Source organism: Bidens hawaiensis, unplaced genomic scaffold (assembly GCF_021521415.1).
Source record: "Bidens hawaiensis isolate Kalapana, Puna unplaced genomic scaffold, B.hawaiensis_p1.1 tig00028169_1, whole genome shotgun sequence".
NCBI lineage: Eukaryota > Viridiplantae > Streptophyta > Magnoliopsida > Asterales > Asteraceae > Bidens > Bidens hawaiensis.
The window spans coordinates 214619-232637 of NW_027494583.1; the positions used below are offsets into that span (position 1 = coordinate 214619).

Consider the following 18019-nt stretch of genomic DNA (forward strand, 5'->3'; position numbering starts at 1 on the left):
GTGTTTATGTCGCCCCATTTCGACAGTAACGAATCTTTTTCTCGATGCGAGTCCCCGCTAAGGTTGTGAAACCTCTCTATAATTTTGTGCCAAAATACCCCCGTTTTTTGATAGTTCGCTAAAAAAATAAAAACATTACAATTTTAATGTTTGTTATAAGAAATTTAAAAAAATATATATGCATGTTAAAAACCTACCGCATTTGGCATCTTCCGATATCTGGCACCAAGCACGAGCACATAGTACGCACTCGTCGGGACTCCACTGGATCACCGTCTTTCTAACCCGAGGTTCCCCGGCGGGCTTCTTTGCGTGTTTTTTCGAACGTCTGCGTTGGCTCGAACCGCCTACGGTCTCCAGGACGGGTTGTGTCTCCGGCACGAACTCGACCTCGGGTTGGGTCTCCGGGGCGGGTTGGGAACCCGAACCGGCAAAAATGTTCGCCGTCGGGTTTTGAAAACCGGGCACCGCATTTGGCATACCGTTTTGTAGATATGCAATGTACGCGACCATTTGCGGGACGGGTACGGTTGGCGTCGGGGCGGTAGATTGGTTCGGTTGTGGATTTTGGTTGGGTTGACGGGCATATTGACCGAAACCGAGAATATTTTGGTTGTTGTTTGGAAACATGATGGTAGAAATATTAGTGTAAAAGATATAAATATTTGTGTAAATTGGTATAGATTGGAAGGAATGTGTTAAAAAATATGAGTTTGGTTTGTTTATATAGTATAAATATAATTAATATAATTTTTTTTTAAAAAGCCCAACGGCTCCAAGACCAACGGTTTTTTTTGGATCTGCGTACCATTCTCCGCGTTTTAGATACAACGCACAAAAAAAAATAATCAACATAACGCGGGGGGGGGGGGGGGGGTGTACCCCCCGCGTTTTCACCAAAACGTTGGCCACTACACCTGGTCTTAGTAGGTAAAAGTTTATTGAAATTTTAAATTTAAGTTAACATTGTCTCTTCATCCAATAATATCATTTATTATAAAACCTTAATATTAATTAACTAATTTATAATATATTTAAAACATTAAAATTTTCAATCATTATTCAAAATCAATGTGAAAATTGGTTACTTACAAAAACTGATATTAATAACCAATACAATAAATTTATACAAAAAAATAACATATTTATGCTGGTATTTAATTTTTTAAAATCAAGAAAAAAATTATTAAAAAGAGAAAAATGAAAGATTAAAAAGAAAAAAAATGAAGTACAAAACTATTAATAAGAAGGATAAATGTATTTAATATGAGAGAGAGGGGGAAAAATTTGGTAAGAAACATTTTGATGATGACATGTGGCATTAGAAAGCTTTATTTATTATATAGTATAGATTATTTTATTGATATGTTTTGATCATATCAAACACATACTGTTAACGAGTGATTTTTGAGTTTACTCAACAAAAATATAAATAAACACAATATTTAATTAAATAAAAAAATAAAAGACAATTGTAAACCAAATATAACAAATAAAAAAGAATTATAAATCAATTGACTAATCTGACAACAAAGCATATCATTTATATATATTATATTAATCTGCTCAGTTTAACTAGAATATTTGATTAACAAGTAATGTGAAATGCTTAACTATAACGTGATTTAAAATGCAAATCAAACTAAAGGGTATTATTTGTAATTGTGTTCAACTAAAAGGGGTTAGTAATAAATTTGCTTATAATTTACTTTCTTTTATTAAACTCACGTTCTTATCTTTCCCACTCCCATTTCTTTCTCTTTCAAGATATCCACACTCCATGGATTTCAAGTTAAGTGCATGATTTTTTTAACTTTAAAAGGTTTTAGGTTTTTTTTGGTGTAACTTAATATAATTTCAGGGGTAACGAAATACATAAAACGTAAAAAAAAAATTTTTTTTGCACTTCGCCAGAAAAGCAAACATAGTGGTATACTGGTAAGTCCGCCCCTGGGTTAAGCAGTCACCCACACACACAAGATGGTTCTTGTAGGAAATACATCATGCAAAGCAAACATAGTGGTATACTGGTATTTGGCCATTGATCGAATTTTATCCGTTGATAAAAAAGACTTGGTGGTACATTAATTGTAAGTACTAGAAAAAAAATAAAAAAAAACCATATCCGGGACATTGACAGATAAATGTAGTCACGTTACTATTCATGAAAATATCATGTGCGTTATAATATATTTTACTTTGTGATAAAACCATTAAGAATATATATACATAAAACACATAAATCATGAATCTATGCTTTGAGGAACTCGTAAACATGAAACAAAGTTAGATTTGAGATCATGAAACAATGAATTGCATCTAGAAACATATATATATATATATATATATATATATATATATATACATCCTTCCATGAGAATATATATCATATATATTTAGTTCAGAAAGTCGTGCATTATAACTTATCAGTCCATAAGAACCAAAACTTTGTTTTTAGTAGGATTGAGTTTGCTATTTAAAAGAGGGTTACGACGAAGCTTGATGTCCACTTACCTGTACTGCATTGTAATCGTTTGAATGCTTTTAAATTAATAGAAAGTAGATTGTATGTTCAAGAGGTGATTCCACTCAACTTATAAAAAACACAATGGAAAAGGTCTAATGTACTAAATGAGTCATATTCGATTCAGTATAAGTATACATCTCAAACAAATCTTGTTCGGGTCAACTGTGCAATATATGAACCATGTTGACCGATAAAACCCTATATCCTCTTTTGTTGGTGTCTAATAACGTGTGCATTATTGTTTTCCTAACATCAATTAAAAAAATAACATGATGATAAGCATGCTCACTTAAAAAATCTACAAATTCTTTTTTAACTCTTTATTTTTTTAGTATGATAGCAACATGTCAGTATTATACCATATTGTGTGCATGGTATATTTTTAACTAAAAACAAATATCTCTCACTTACAAGGGCCTAAAATGTCCACAACCAAAACTACGGTTGGCGATTTACACGTGTTACGACGTCGTTCCGCTCTTATAATAATAATAATAATAACACGACCATGAGTAAATAGTCTACCGTCATCATCATCTTCGTTATTATTATTTTACCAACTTGAATTGAATTAGGGTTTCCAGAAGCTTGGTACAATATGGACGGAAATACGGCGGCATCTGGTGGCGGCGGACAGGCGCCGTTTCTTATAAAGACGTATGAGATGGTGGACGACAACGTGACGGATGAAGTAGTGTCGTGGAGTACGAAAGGCAACAGCTTTGTGGTGTGGAATCCGCTGGAGTTTGCTCGGATGCTGTTGCCGACGTATTTTAAGCATAATAACTTCTCCAGCTTCATTAGACAGCTCAATACTTACGTAAGCGATTGCTTATTTACCTTTTTCTTGGGTTTCAGTCACTTGATTGTATCGATTTTGACCAACTTTGACTTTCATTTCTTCGTGAGGTTTAAGTTTTTAAACCGGGTAAAAGACCCGACCCGGATCAGATAAACGTATCCAGGTCGGGTCTTGCGATGGATGACTGTTTTCTCTTTACACAAACCCGGGTAAGACCCGAACCGATCAGACTTGGTATTTACAATAGGGTTGGTTATCCTATGTGCTAAGAATATCAGTAAACTGGTCCGGTTTGTTTAGTGTCGTGTCTCGTGGGTCCGTTTTCTCTTAACATAAATCGGGTAAGACCTGCCAGACCCGACTGTGATCAGACCTGGTTATTTACAATAAGGTCGGTCTTGGGTCTTGAGAATATCAAGAAATGGGTCTGGGTCCGGTGTCACAGGTCTGACCATTTCTATCTTTAAATAAAGCGGGTAAGACCCGCGAGACCCGAACCGATAAGACTGGGTATTTATGATAGGGTCGGGTCCCGGGTCTTGAGAATGCCACTAAATGGGTCCATGTCCGGAGTCGGTCTCGCTGGTCTGACTTTTTTGCACACCCCTAGGGGAAATTGGTGTGTTTGTAAATTGGTGGATTGTTTTATGGGATCAGGTGGTTTTTGAGGAAAGTTTAGTGTTATGATTGAAGAATTGGAAGATTAGATATATGATTAGAAGCTTGATTTATCTTACTTAGTGTGCCTGTGGTCCAATAATGAAGAAACCATGGTACCTTTTGAGTTTGCTGGCACTTTTAAATTTTTGAAAATCTTTTGGTCAGTTTGGACTAAAACCAAAACTTCGGTTCTTGAAATTTTGAAAATTGTTAGAAGAGTTTCGGTTTTTTTTGGTTTTCGGTGTTTTTGGTGTTCATCATCATCATCGTACTCAGTATATCCCACCAATAGCAATGCTATGGTAGGGTCTGAGGAGGGTAAGATGTAGACAGCCTTACCTCTATCCCATAGGGATAGAGAGGCTGCTTCCGGTGAGACCCCTGGCTCGATAGTAGTTTTGCATCAAGCCTTGGACATAAGGCACATAGCACTCAATCATCGGGACACCGGCTGATTGGTGCATGTGCCCTTGTCTTTCGGCTATCAACGCCACCACATGATGCCTGATTAACCTTCCGCCACTTTTAACGTTATTTTCACGAGATTAGTAAAATAACGTCAAAATTAGTGCAATTTTACTTTTGCCCACCCGAGGGTTCACACATATATACATTATATGCGCGCACCACAAGCAGGGCGTAAAAGTAAAATTGTGTGAACCCTCGGGTGGGCAAAAGTAAAATTGCACTAATTTTGACGTTATTTTACGCCCTGCTTGCGGTGCGCGCATATAATGTATATATGTGTGAACCCTCGGGTGGGCAAAAGTAAAATTGCACTAATTTTGACGTTATTTTACTAATCTCGTGAAAATAACGTTAAAAGTGGCGGAAGGTTAATCAGGCATCATGTGGTGGCGTTGATAGCCGAAAGACAAGGGCACATGCACCGATCAGCCGGTGTCCCGATGATTGAGTGCTATGTGCCTTATGTCCAAGGCTTGATGCAAAACTACTATCGAGCCGGGGGTCTCACCGGAAGCAGCCTCTCTATCCCTATGGGATAGAGGTAAGGCTGTCTACATCTTACCCTCCTCAGACCCTACCATAGCATTGCTATTGGTGGGATATACTGAGTACGATGATGATGGTGTTTTTGGTGTTGCCATTTGAGCTTGAAAATTTTGGGTCGAAAAAAAAAAGAACTTGGTCCAACATAATGAATTTTGGCATATATCATTTTGTTAATTAATAGCTAATTGATTATGATACATTCGGGCTACAATTTGAGTCACGTGCTTAATTAATTCTTATAAATTACTTAAAATATAAAACATAAAAAGGTAAAGATGAAAATCTATAGATTCGTTGGGTTATGTTTTTATTACACACAAAACCCAAACTGAACAAGAACTTTGGTTTTTACAAAAACGTAAAACCAAACCGTCAGTTTTTGTTTATGTTCGTAACGGTTTTTTCGGTTTCATGCCCATCCCTAAGATAATGATTCATTTGCATCTCACATTATGAATGATAAGTTACCAAATTAACAATCTGCATTCAATTGTAATAACTAATTACTACTAATATTACAGGGTTTCAGAAAGATTGATCCTGAAAGATGGGAATTTGCCAATGAAGAATTTATCAAAGATAAAAAACACCTTTTGAAAAACATTCACCGACGAAAACCGATACACAGTCACAGTAACAACCCTCAATCTTCAACAACCGACCCTGAGCGAGCAGCGTTTGAAGAACAGATCGAAGCGCTCACACGTGAAAAAGCGTCATTCGAGAAGAACATTTTAAGGTTTAAACAACAGCAACCCGTTTCAAAACTTCAACTTGAAGATTTAACTCAACGGGTCAACAATATGGAACAAAAACAGGACACGCTGTTAGACTTTTTAAACAAAGCATCTCAAAATCCTGAATTTGTCGAACGCCTCGCTCAAAAACTTGAATCCATGGATTTTTCAGCTGAAAATAAGAAAAGAAGATTGCCCGGGTCTCGGGTTTCACCAGAAGATAGTCTTGTAGACAACCAAAGCCCGTCTCGGCCCGATTTTGGGAATGTTTTTCATCATGATTTCTCAAACAAGCTTAGGCTTGAGTTATCACCCGCTGTTTCAGATGTTAATATTGTTTCCAACAGCACTCAAAGCTCAAATGAAGACGGTGAAATCAGATTAACCGAAGGCTGCAGAACGAGTAATGAATTGACACCTGGCGGGCCTCAAGAGCTTTCAGATACCTGCACATCGTTTGGTTTCAACATGGAATCTTCTTTCATGCAAAAAACCGGCCCGTGTTTGGACGCTAGTGAAGATCCCGAGGGTTATTTATCGTGTCAGCTGAATCTCAGTTTAGCATCCTGTGTATCTCAAGTCAACTCGGGTCAAGATACAGTGGCAATTCCTGAATCATTTGAGGGCGTTGGAAAACCTTCGGGTCAAAATGTGACAGCGTCTTCGTCACGTGATGATCCAACTAATAATGATAATAATAATAATAATAATAATAATAATAATAATAATAATGCAGCGGCGCCTCCTGCAAGTGTTCAGGGTCGGGTTAATGATGTGTTTTGGGAGCAGTTTTTAACCGAGAGGCCAGGCTCGTCGGATGTCGAGGAAACAGGCTCGAATTTAAGGTCGATGGTGTCATATGAACAAGACGACAGAAGATCGGGCTATGGGAACTCCAGGAACATGAGGAATCTGACTCTTTGAGATAGAAGTCTTGAGGTTATTCTCACTTTGTATAGACTTTTATATATTAGTCTATATATATGGATTTTATATTTTCCTTTGAATAAGATGTAGACTAAAAACTTATTTTATGTTTCAATGCTAGTTAGTGTATTCACTATTCAGTTAGATTTGATTGATGTATTTTGGAGGAAGCTTTAACTATTGTAGTTGGGACTTTTAATGACAAAATTTTGGTTTTGTTCCATTCAAGCTGTAGATATTATATAAAAAATATAATAATCAATGATACAGTAACTTGAAAATCAACACCACACTGCTGATCACCAAAAATCAGAGCAAGAACACTTGCCATCTTTAAAATGATGAAACCGACTCGCATCTCGAACAACAATCTCCCGACCAACGATACTACTTATAAACTTCAAAACCATATGACAATCTCCACAAACCGAAGATTCTTCACTACCCGAATCACAGACCCCGGGACCCCATTTAGCAGCCCATAAGCCACTGCAAGCCTCTCACTATGCCAAAATAACTGCTTCTTTCTCCTCTTTTCCCATATCATGCAACACATAACTAACATCAGGAACATACCCAATTTTCCTCATTTTCTCATCCAAATCTTCAAGAAAAACCCTCATTTCGTTCTTCATCCGGTGACCCGTTTCACCTGCATAAAAAACCTCACTTTCTTTCCCTAAATAAACACAACTATAACCCGGTTCCTTCTTCACATAACCAGCAACCATCAATTTCCTAACTTTTGCTACATTCTCCCACATAAACACACTCGCATACGCGTTACATAAAAGTATATACGTCGATGGATCTTTAACACCCAACTCAATTAACTGATCAGCAACCCGAATCCCCATCTGGGTTCGCCTGAATCGCTTACACGCACTCAACAAAGAAGCCCAAACCGCCTCATCAACCTCAAACGGCATGGTGTTAAGTACATTTTCAGCCTCATCTAAGTACCCCGATCGGCTATAAAGATCCACTAAACATGTGTAATGTTGAAGATTCGGGCTTAACCCGTAATCATCCACCATAGATTTGAACAGATCGCGACCCGTGTTAACTAAACCCACATGGCTACACGCGTATATTAACCCGACAAATGTCACCTCATTCGGTTTGAGCCCAGTAGATAACATATTATCATATAGTGACAACGCTTCTTTAGCTTTTCCGTGCTGAGCGAGCCCAACGATTATTGAAGTCCATGAAATTATATCTTTTTTAACCGTCTGATCAAACACGGTATTGGCGAATATTACATCACTGCATTTTGCATACATGTCGATAAGCGCGTTGCAGACGTATAAACTCGACTCAAAACCGAGCTTCGGGACCAAACTGTGGACTTGTTGACCGAGTTCCAACGCTGCAAGATTAGCAGACGTTCCAAGAACGCTAGATATAATAAATGGGTCGGTGATCTTGATCCCGGTTTGTTTCATTTCAATAAAGAGATGAAATGCACTAACAAAATGTCCACTTTGAATCAATCCAGAAATCAAAGCAGTCCATGAAACAAGATTATGAACTTTCATGTTCTTAAAAAGGTCAACAGCTTCCGACTTTCGTCCAACCCGGGCATACCCGGAAATCATCGCGGTCCAAGTAATCGTATTCTTTAAACTAATTGTAACACCCCGACCAAAGGCGGATTATACATCGGGGCGCCACATATTGTTTCATTACTCGTGACACTATTGGGTGTCAATATTTAATAAATACATTCATTCGCGCACGCGCAGAGTAAACACAAGATAACATAAATCATCATAAATCAATATATTATAAATCATAATATTCGAACAGCAAAAACTTGTCTTGATACATTTTAATCTAGGTCCAAAATAAAGAAAACTTCCTATGTGTCCACAAGCTCCAAAACAGCTACTGCAAACCTGAACATGTGTTAAAATAAACGTCAAACACTTGCGTGTTGGTGAGAAATCAAGTTTAATACAATACATAGATAACAATAAATCTGCGCGCAACACGTGTATGTCTGGTGTTTAACAGGGGTGCAATCAGATTGTGATCAAGCCTAGATAGATCATAGCTCATAGTTCATAGTTCAATCCGTGCTCCCAATTGAGCACAAAAACGAGAAAACATCTGTGCAAGTGTAAACAAAGAAAACCGTAAACGATAGGTCTCCCGTGTTCATCTAATGGATCCATGAAAACTGCGGAATAGGCCGAACAAAGCGGTTAATGATACACACATACAAATAAACAGCCAAGTAAACGTCCTCAACACATGGGATACTGCGCGACTAAAGTTCATAAACAAGTTTAAGACTCTAAGTTTGTATGAACACATGATCATCCCAAAACATTAAAAGCAAAAAGGGATTAGGTACGAGATTACTCACTTGATAATCGGTGCGGTGTAAGATAAAGCAAGAACCAACTTTAAACAAGCACAAGTTAACCTATAATTAAAGATTATTGTTTTAATGATTGGTTTTAAGTCTTGATTATAAGTTAGCATAATTAATAAGTAAATTATTATATATATAATATATATTACCGGAAAAGCAGGGCAGAACAGGGAGGAAGACGGAGGCAGAGAGGGAGGCGGCAGAGAGCAAGGAAAACAGGAGAGATTAAGTGTTTGTGTGTGTAGTGTTAGGAAAAAATAATACTATTATTTATAGAGAAACCCTAGGAGACATGAATCCAGAAAAAGGGGAAAAGATTCCAAGACAATCAGAACAAGACAAAACAAAAGATAGCAAAAGATATCCAAAAGCAAGTAAAAGATATCAAAAGATATGGCAGCAGGGAAAAAGAGAAAAAGGCTGACAGGGAACAGTAACAAGGCATGGGCGGTTCAGAAAAAGGTACTGGTCAAGCATGGCAAAAGCAGATCTCAAAAGATTATGTCAGTCACTTTTTCTGCCAACCAATGGGGTTGGTGCGCATGCTGCGCCGAAAGTAACTTTTCAGACATAAAGCAGATTAGGTCAACAGCTCAAAAGATAAGACAACTCAAAAGCAACGGCTAGATTAAACAGAAGAAAACTCAAAGGGGTTTAGCGCGAGAAGGCTCGAGCGCGAAGGCAGACACAGAAGGTCAAGAGAGCGCGAGCGCGAAGGCAGACAGAACCAACCTTAACGCGTCGCGGAAAGAACTACATTTCTTAGCGCGCCGCGGGAGGAACTAAAATTCCTAGCGCGCCGCGGGAAGAACTAAAATTCTTCGCGCGTCGAGGGATGAACTACGATTCTTAGCGCGCTGCGAGAAGAACTACAAATCCTTAGCGCGTCGCGGGAAGAACTACCGTTCTTAGCGCGTTGCGAGAAGAATTACAATTCTTAGCGCGCTGCGAGAAGAGTTCGTCTCGCGAATCGCTGTACAGGTGGTCTTCACGCAGGATTCCTTGTAAGGGAGTCTGGCGCGTGGAGCTGCGCAGACAACCTTAGGCGGGAAGGAACAAAGGACAAGCAAAGAGTTAGAAGAAAAAGAGGGAAACAAGGCGTAAGGGCGGGACGGCGACAAGAGGGAAAAGAAGGCGGAAAGAGAGAAGGAAGAGGGACGGGACGGCGGAAAGAAAGAGAGAGAGAGGCGGGAAGGAAAATATATATTATTATTAAAAGTAAAATATAAGTATAAATAAATATTAAATCATAAAAGAAAGAGATCGGGTAAGGGAAACGGGTACCTGGGTCGGGTCGGATCGGGGCAGATGTCACAGTCTCCCCTACTTTAAGAAATTTCGTCCCGAAATTTATCTCGAAGTAGGTTGCGCAGAGAACAGGTGCGGGTACTTGATCTTCATTTGATCTTCCCTTTCCCATGTAAACTCGGCTCCGCGCTTGGACTCCCAGCGAACTTTCACGATAGGGATGCGACTGCGCTTGGTTTGCTTAACCTCGCGATCCAAAATCTCAACAGGCTTCTCAACGAAATGCATAGTTTCATCAACTTGAACTTCATCAAGTGGAATGTGAAGGTTCTCGTCGGCTAAACACTTCTTGAGATTGGATACATGGAACGTTGGATGCACATTACTGAGCGCGGGCGGCAGGTCAAGTCTGTAGGCAACTTTTCCCACACGCGCGAGAATCTTGAATGGTCCAACATATCGAGGAGCAAGCTTACCTTTCTTCCCAAAGCGGACAACACCTTTCCTAGGCGACACTTTGAGGAGAACAAGATCACCAACTTGAAATTCGAGAGGCTTCCGCCTACGATCTGCGTAACTCTTCTGTCGGCTTCTGGCAGTCAGCAGATGATCACGGATCTTGGCGATTTTATCGGTTGTCTCTTGAACAAGTTCGGGTCCTGTGATTTGAGCTTCACCCACTTCGCTCCAACAAATCGGGGAGCGGCATTTACGACCGTAAAGTGCTTCAAATGGGGCCATACCGATACTGGAATGATAGCTGTTATTATAAGAGAACTCGATCAAAGGCAGGTGCGAATCCCAATTACCTCCAAAATCAAGAACACAAGATCGGAGCATATCCTCAAGAGTTTGAATGGTTCGCTCAGACTGACCGTCAGTCTGAGGATGATATGCCGTACTCATGTCCAAGCGAGTTCCTAGCGCAGATTGGAGAGATTTCCAAAAGCGAGATATAAAACGGCCATCGCGATCGGATATGATGCTCAAAGGAGTACCATGGCGGCAGACAATTTCCTTGACATAAAGCTGCGCGAGTTGCTCAACACGGTAGTTTTCACGAATGGGCAGAAAGTGAGCAGACTTAGTCAAACGATCCACTATTACCCAAATGCTATCATGTTTGCTTGCTGTCAAAGGTAACTTGGTAATAAAGTCCATCGCTACACATTCCCATTTCCACGTAGGAATTTCAGGTTGTTCGAGCAAACCAGATGGGCGTTGGTGTTCAGCTTTCACTTTAGAACAAGTCAGACATTTAGCTACGAACACAGCAATATCCTTTTTCATACCGGGCCACCAATAAGTAATGCGCAAATCCTTGTACATCTTATCAGCGCCAGGATGAATAGAATACCGAGATTTGTGCGCTTCACTCAGGATATCAGCGCGAAGATTCTCATCAAAGGGAATCCAGATGCGATTAAGATAACAGAGAATTCCACTCAGATTAGGGACAAAGTGCGTTAGAGCTGTTAAAGGCAAAGCGATTTTCGAGAAGTTCGAAATGAAGCGCCGGTAATAACCAGCTAAGCCCAGAAAGGAACGGATCTCGGTAGGAGTGGTCGGCGTAATCCAGTTCTTGATTGCCTCAATTTTGGATGGGTCGACATGGATACCCATCTTGTTGACAACATGGCCAAGAAACTGTACTTCATCGGACCAGAATTCACACTTGGAAAGCTTAGCATAGAGTTGCTCAGCTCTAAGCTTTTGCAACACCAACCGAAGATGTTGCTCATGCTCGGCCTTGGTCTTAGAATAAATCAGAACGTCATCGATAAACACAATCACGAATTTATCCAAGAAAGGCCTACACACCCGATTCATTAGATCCATGAAAACGGCGGGTGCGTTGGTTAAACCGAAGGACATGACCAAGAATTCAAAATGGCCATAACGAGTTCGAAAAGCAGTCTTCGGAACATCTTCATCGCGGATGCGCAACTGGTGATAACCAGAGCGGAGATCAATCTTGGAGAAACAAGAGGCACCTTGGAGTTGATCAAAGAGGTCGTCAATACGCGGTAAGGGATACCGGTTCTTAATGGTGAGCTTGTTCAACTCGCGGTAATCGATACACATGCGAAACGATCCATCTTTCTTTTTAACGAACAACACCGGAGCACCCCAGGGCGAAGAGCTAGGGCGAATGAATCCTTTAGCTGTCAACTCTTGAAGTTGGCTTGCCAATTCTTGCATCTCAGCGGGCGCAAGACGGTAAGGAGATTTAGCTACGGGGGAAGCACCAGGGACAAGATCAATACGGAACTCGACTTCACGAGCGGGAGGGATACCAGGAAGATCATCAGGAAAAACTTCAGGAAAATCACGCACAACAGGGATATCGCGAAGCTTCTTCTTTCCTTCATCGGGTTTAACCACATGGGCTAAGAATGCAATACACTTCTTCCGCATGAGTCTTTGGGCTTCGGCGCAGGACATAAGTTTAAGACCGCGGGAGGGTTTCTCGCCGTAGATGTGAAGATCACCGTTTTCTCGAGGAATGCGAATCAACTTCTTGGCGCAAATAACTTCGGCGCGATTATTCGAGAGCCAGTCCATACCAATAATAACATCAAAGCTCCCAAGAGGCATGGGGATGAGGTCGATCAGAAAATCGTTTTCGTTAAGGTTAAGCGTGCAATCTTTAATCACCGAGTTAATTAAAACAGTTTCACCGTTAGCCAATTCAACTGAAAAATCTTCTTTTAAATCGCTGCGCGGTCGCGCAAGCTTCTGCTCGAAGGCGCGAGAGATAAAACTTCGATCGGCGCCAGTATCAAAAAGTACAGAAGCATAAAATCCGTTAAGCAAAAATGTACCATTAACTACGTCATTATTCGCTTGCGCTTGGTGCGCGGTTATGTTAAAAGCTCGTCCGCGTGTCACTTGGTTCGAAATCTGGTTCACCGGATTCGCTTGTGTGATTTGCACTTGTAGTCTCGGGCACGCGTTCCGGAAATGACTGGGATCACCGCAGTTATAGCACGATCTGGGTCGTGGGTTTTGGTAGGTTGGTTGTGGGTTCTGCGGGTAGACTGGTGGTATTGGCGCAATTGGATTGGCGGGAAGGATTCTACAGAACTCAGCAGAGTGACCAACGCGGCCACATCGGTTACATTGACGACACGGGGTTTGGGTTGGGTGGTGAAGTCTACAGGTTGGGCAAAAGGGTTGATTTCCTGTGTAAGGTTTCTTAGGTGGCGGGGCAGGGAGTGCGGGATTGGTTAAGGCATAGTTGTGGACTACAGGAGGTGTTGGGTAGGCTGTCAGTGGGTTAGGCGCGTAAACTGGAGGTTGATAAATGGGTTGCTGGGCAATGGGCGGGTTGGTAAGCGCATAGGCCTTGCGCCTGCGCTTGAGGTTGTTACGGTTTGAGGGTTCAGGTTTGGTTTCTGTTGGTTCAGGGGCAGTCTTGGTGAGTTTGGTCTTCTCAGCTCCCCGCAGGAACAGGGTTCCTGCTCTGACATGGTTGTCGCTGAGCACAGCGGCCAACTCGATGGCGTCAGAGAGGGTTGCTGGGTTTCTGGCCCATACAGAATCTTGAATTTCCATGGGGAGACCCCCAAGGAATTTCTCTATGGCTCGGCGGGAAGGGGTAACAAGGTGAGGGACAAGCAAACTTAGTTCATGGAAGCGCGTCGCGTACTCGCGCGCTTCTCCACTGTATTGCTTCAGGTTCCAAAATTCTTCCTCCAGGCGCTTTACTTCGTTGGGAGGGCAGAATTCTCGCGTCAAGAGATCCTTAAATTCCTCCCAGAGTATGCTGGAAGCAGCTTCTGCGCCACGCGCATGGGCTACTTCATTCCACCATGTAAGCGCTCTGGATTCCAGGACACTGGAGGCATATAGGGTTCGTCTGTCATGAGGGCATTGGGTATGGAGGAAAGTGTTTTCAATCTTTTCGAGCCATTGGAGCATCACGGTGGCTCCTTCAAGACCTGTGAACTTTGGAGGGTTACCCGCGTTAAAGGACTTAATGTTATAACTGGAGGTATTGTTTTGGCTCAAGGCTTGGGCTATCGCGGCGGCCATTTCCTGGGAACGTTGCTGTCTACGCATGCGCGAGGCTTCTCTTCTCTGAAATCGGCGAGATAGCGGAGGCATTCTATAAAAGTTTTAATTTTTAGTTAATATCTTGGTTTTAGCGCAAAGTATAACCTCGAAAAGCTTGGTTTCACGGAGTCAGTTACTGTCCAAAGTTAAAGTAAAATAAATGACCCTAAATGCAGACTTAATAAAGGTAGCAAATTCGAATCAAGAATCGACAATTCATGTATCACCATGACTTTCCGAATTCCCAATTTAAAATATACGAGCAAACGAGTATTGGAGATTGACGATTCATGTATCATCATGACTTTTCAATCTTCAATATAAAACATACAAGAAAATGAGTATTGGAGGTTGACAATTCATGTATCACCATGACTTTTCAAGTCTCCAACCTCAGAACATAATCGTAAATGGAAATTGAAAATCAACTATTCATGTATCACCATGACCTTTCGGATTTTCAAATCCAACAAACGAATATGTAAGTAAAATCAATAAAAATCGAAATTCAACAAAAATCGAAATATCGCGAAATAAAACATAAAATCATATACTGCGCAAGCGCGAGCATATTCATAAATAACGAGTAATTAACAATAAGCGCGCAAACATGAGATTTCTCTCATGCGCGAGAAGGGACTCTTAGGTATTCTAGGCCGTTACGTCTAACCACCTATCCTAAAGTCAACGAGCTCTGATACCAATCTGTAACACCCCGACCAAAGGCGGATTATACATCGGGGCGCCACATATTGTTTCATTACTCGTGACACTATTGGGTGTCAATATTTAATAAATACATTCATTCGCGCACGCGCAGAGTAAACACAAGATAACATAAATCATCATAAATCAATATATTATAAATCATAATATTCGAACAGCAAAAACTTGTCTTGATACATTTTAATCTAGGTCCAAAATAAAGAAAACTTCCTATGTGTCCACAAGCTCCAAAACAGCTACTGCAAACCTGAACATGTGTTAAAATAAACGTCAAACACTTGCGTGTTGGTGAGAAATCAAGTTTAATACAATACATAGATAACAATAAATCTGCGCGCAACACGTGTATGTCTGGTGTTTAACAAGGGTGCAATCAGATTGTGATCAAGCCTAGATAGATCATAGCTCATAGTTCATAGTTCAATCCGTGCTCCCAATTGAGCACAAAAACGCGAAAACATCTGTGCAAGTGTAAACAAAGAAAACCGTAAACGATAGGTCTCCCGTGTTCATCTAATGGATCCATGAAAACTGCGGAATAGGCCGAACAAAGCGGTTAATGATACACACATACAAATAAACAGCCAAGTAAACGTCCTCAACACATGGGATACTGCGCGACTAAAGTTCATAAACAAGTTTAAGACTCTAAGTTTGTATGAACACATGATCATCCCAAAACATTAAAAGCAAAAAGGGATTAGGTACGAGATTACTCACTTGATAATCGGTGCGGTGTAAGATAAAGCAAGAACCAACTTTAAACAAGCACAAGTTAACCTATAATTAAAGATTATTGTTTTAATGATTGGTTTTAAGTCTTGATTATAAGTTAGCATAATTAATAAGTAAATTATTATATATATAATATATATTACCGGAAAAGCAGGGCAGAACAGGGAGGAAGACGGAGGCAGAGAGGGAGGCGGCAGAGAGCAAGGAAAACAGGAGAGATTAAGTGTTTGTGTGTGTAGTGTTAGGAAAAAATAATACTATTATTTATAGAGAAACCCTAGGAGACATGAATCCAGAAAAAGGGGAAAAGATTCCAAGACAATCAGAACAAGACAAAACAAAAGATAGCAAAAGATATCCAAAAGCAAGTAAAAGATATCAAAAGATATGGCAGCAGGGAAAAAGAGAAAAAGGCTGACAGGGAACAGTAACAAGGCATGGGCGGTTCAGAAAAAGGTACTGGTCAAGCATGGCAAAAGCAGATCTCAAAAGATTATGTCAGTCACTTTTTCTGCCAACCAATGGGGTTGGTGCGCATGCTGCGCCGAAAGTAACTTTTCAGACATAAAGCAGATTAGGTCAACAGCTCAAAAGATAAGACAACTCAAAAGCAACGGCTAGATTAAACAGAAGAAAACTCAAAGGGATTTAGCGCGAGAAGGCTCGAGCGCGAAGGCAGACACAGAAGGTCAAGAGAGCGCGAGCGCGAAGGCAGACAGAACCAACCTTAACGCGTCGCGGAAAGAACTACATTTCTTAGCGCGCCGCGGGAGGAACTAAAATTCCTAGCGCGCCGCGGGAAGAACTAAAATTCTTCGCGCGTCGAGGGATGAACTACGATTCTTAGCGCGCTGCGAGAAGAACTACAAATCCTTAGCGCGTCGCGGGAAGAACTACCGTTCTTAGCGCGTTGCGAGAAGAATTACAATTCTTAGCGCGCTGCGAGAAGAGTTCGTCTCGCGAATCGCTGTACAGGTGGTCTTCACGCAGGATTCCTTGTAAGGGAGTCTGGCGCGTGGAGCTGCGCAGACAACCTTAGGCGGGAAGGAACAAAGGACAAGCAAAGAGTTAGAAGAAAAAGAGGGAAACAAGGCGTAAGGGCGGGACGGCGACAAGAGGGAAAAGAAGGCGGAAAGAGAGAAGGAAGAGGGACGGGACGGCGGAAAGAAAGAGAGAGAGAGGCGGGAAGGAAAATATATATTATTATTAAAAGTAAAATATAAGTATAAATAAATATTAAATCATAAAAGAAAGAGATCGGGTAAGGGAAACGGGTACCTGGGTCGGGTCGGATCGGGGCAGATGTCACACTAATCGTATCGAAAACAGCTCGTGCAGTGTCTGTTAATCCACATTTTGCATACATGTCAACTAAAGATGATTTGGTAACGTCATCCGATGAGAACCGAGACCGCACGAATTGGGCGTGCACTTGACGACCGACAAGTAACGCGTTAACCGCAGCGCAAGAATTGATCAAGCTAGCGAAAATGAAGTGGTCGGGCTGCAAGTGATCATGAACAATCATGTTGGGGAATATGGAAATGGACCGGGCGGGGAGGTTGGCTCGGTTGAAAGCGGTGAGAATGGATGCCCATGAGACCGGGTCTCGTTGAGGCATTTCGTCGAACAGTTGGTGGGCGTCTTTGATAAGGGCGCATTTGGCGTACATGGAGATGAGGGTGTTGGGTAAGGCTCCGTATTGGTTGAGACCCAGCTTGAGGATGTGGGCATGGAGGGTCTTGCCGGAATGTGGGTTGCTGGTGGTGGCGCAATGGCGGAGGGATTGAAGGAGATGGTGATGCATTCATGTCAGACTGGTGGTGTTGGGTAGTTTAGTTAAGCTAAGTGAAGAGGTATGCACCCGCCTTAACATCGAGCGGGGCGGGTCAACCCACAAGATATAGACAAGAGGCTTGAAATCAGGATGTCATGAAGACACAAAGCCAAAACCTATGCGCGTGGCGCATATCACATATGCTCACGCATCGCATATGCTCACGCATATCACATCTGCGCGTGGCGCATATCACATATGCTCACGCATATTACATATGCTTGCGCATATCACATGCTCACGCATATCACATCTGCGCATGAAACATCTGCGCGTGAGAATAAAGAGAAGACCTCGCGCATCCCCAGGATAGGCGCATATCACACATGCACACAATCAACCACGTCCTTATCCAAATCAGGAT

General features: G+C 41.4%; 1 protein-coding gene and 1 pseudogene across 1 annotated transcript; one reads left to right on the plus strand and one right to left on the minus strand.

Moving 5' to 3' along the window:
• The first annotated feature begins 3086 nt into the window (after positions 1-3086).
• Positions 3087-6845, plus strand: LOC143576449 (heat stress transcription factor A-5-like). Its single transcript, XM_077060538.1, has 2 exons — positions 3087-3347; positions 5525-6845. Exons 1-2 carry the CDS (start codon positions 3126-3128, stop codon positions 6662-6664), a joined length of 1362 nt encoding a protein of 453 aa, XP_076916653.1. The 5' UTR covers positions 3087-3125; the 3' UTR covers positions 6665-6845.
• Positions 6846-6917: 72 nt separating this feature from the next.
• On the minus strand, positions 6918-17642 carry LOC143576456 (pentatricopeptide repeat-containing protein At4g14050, mitochondrial-like; annotated as a pseudogene).
• Between the last annotated feature and the right edge of the window lie 377 nt (positions 17643-18019).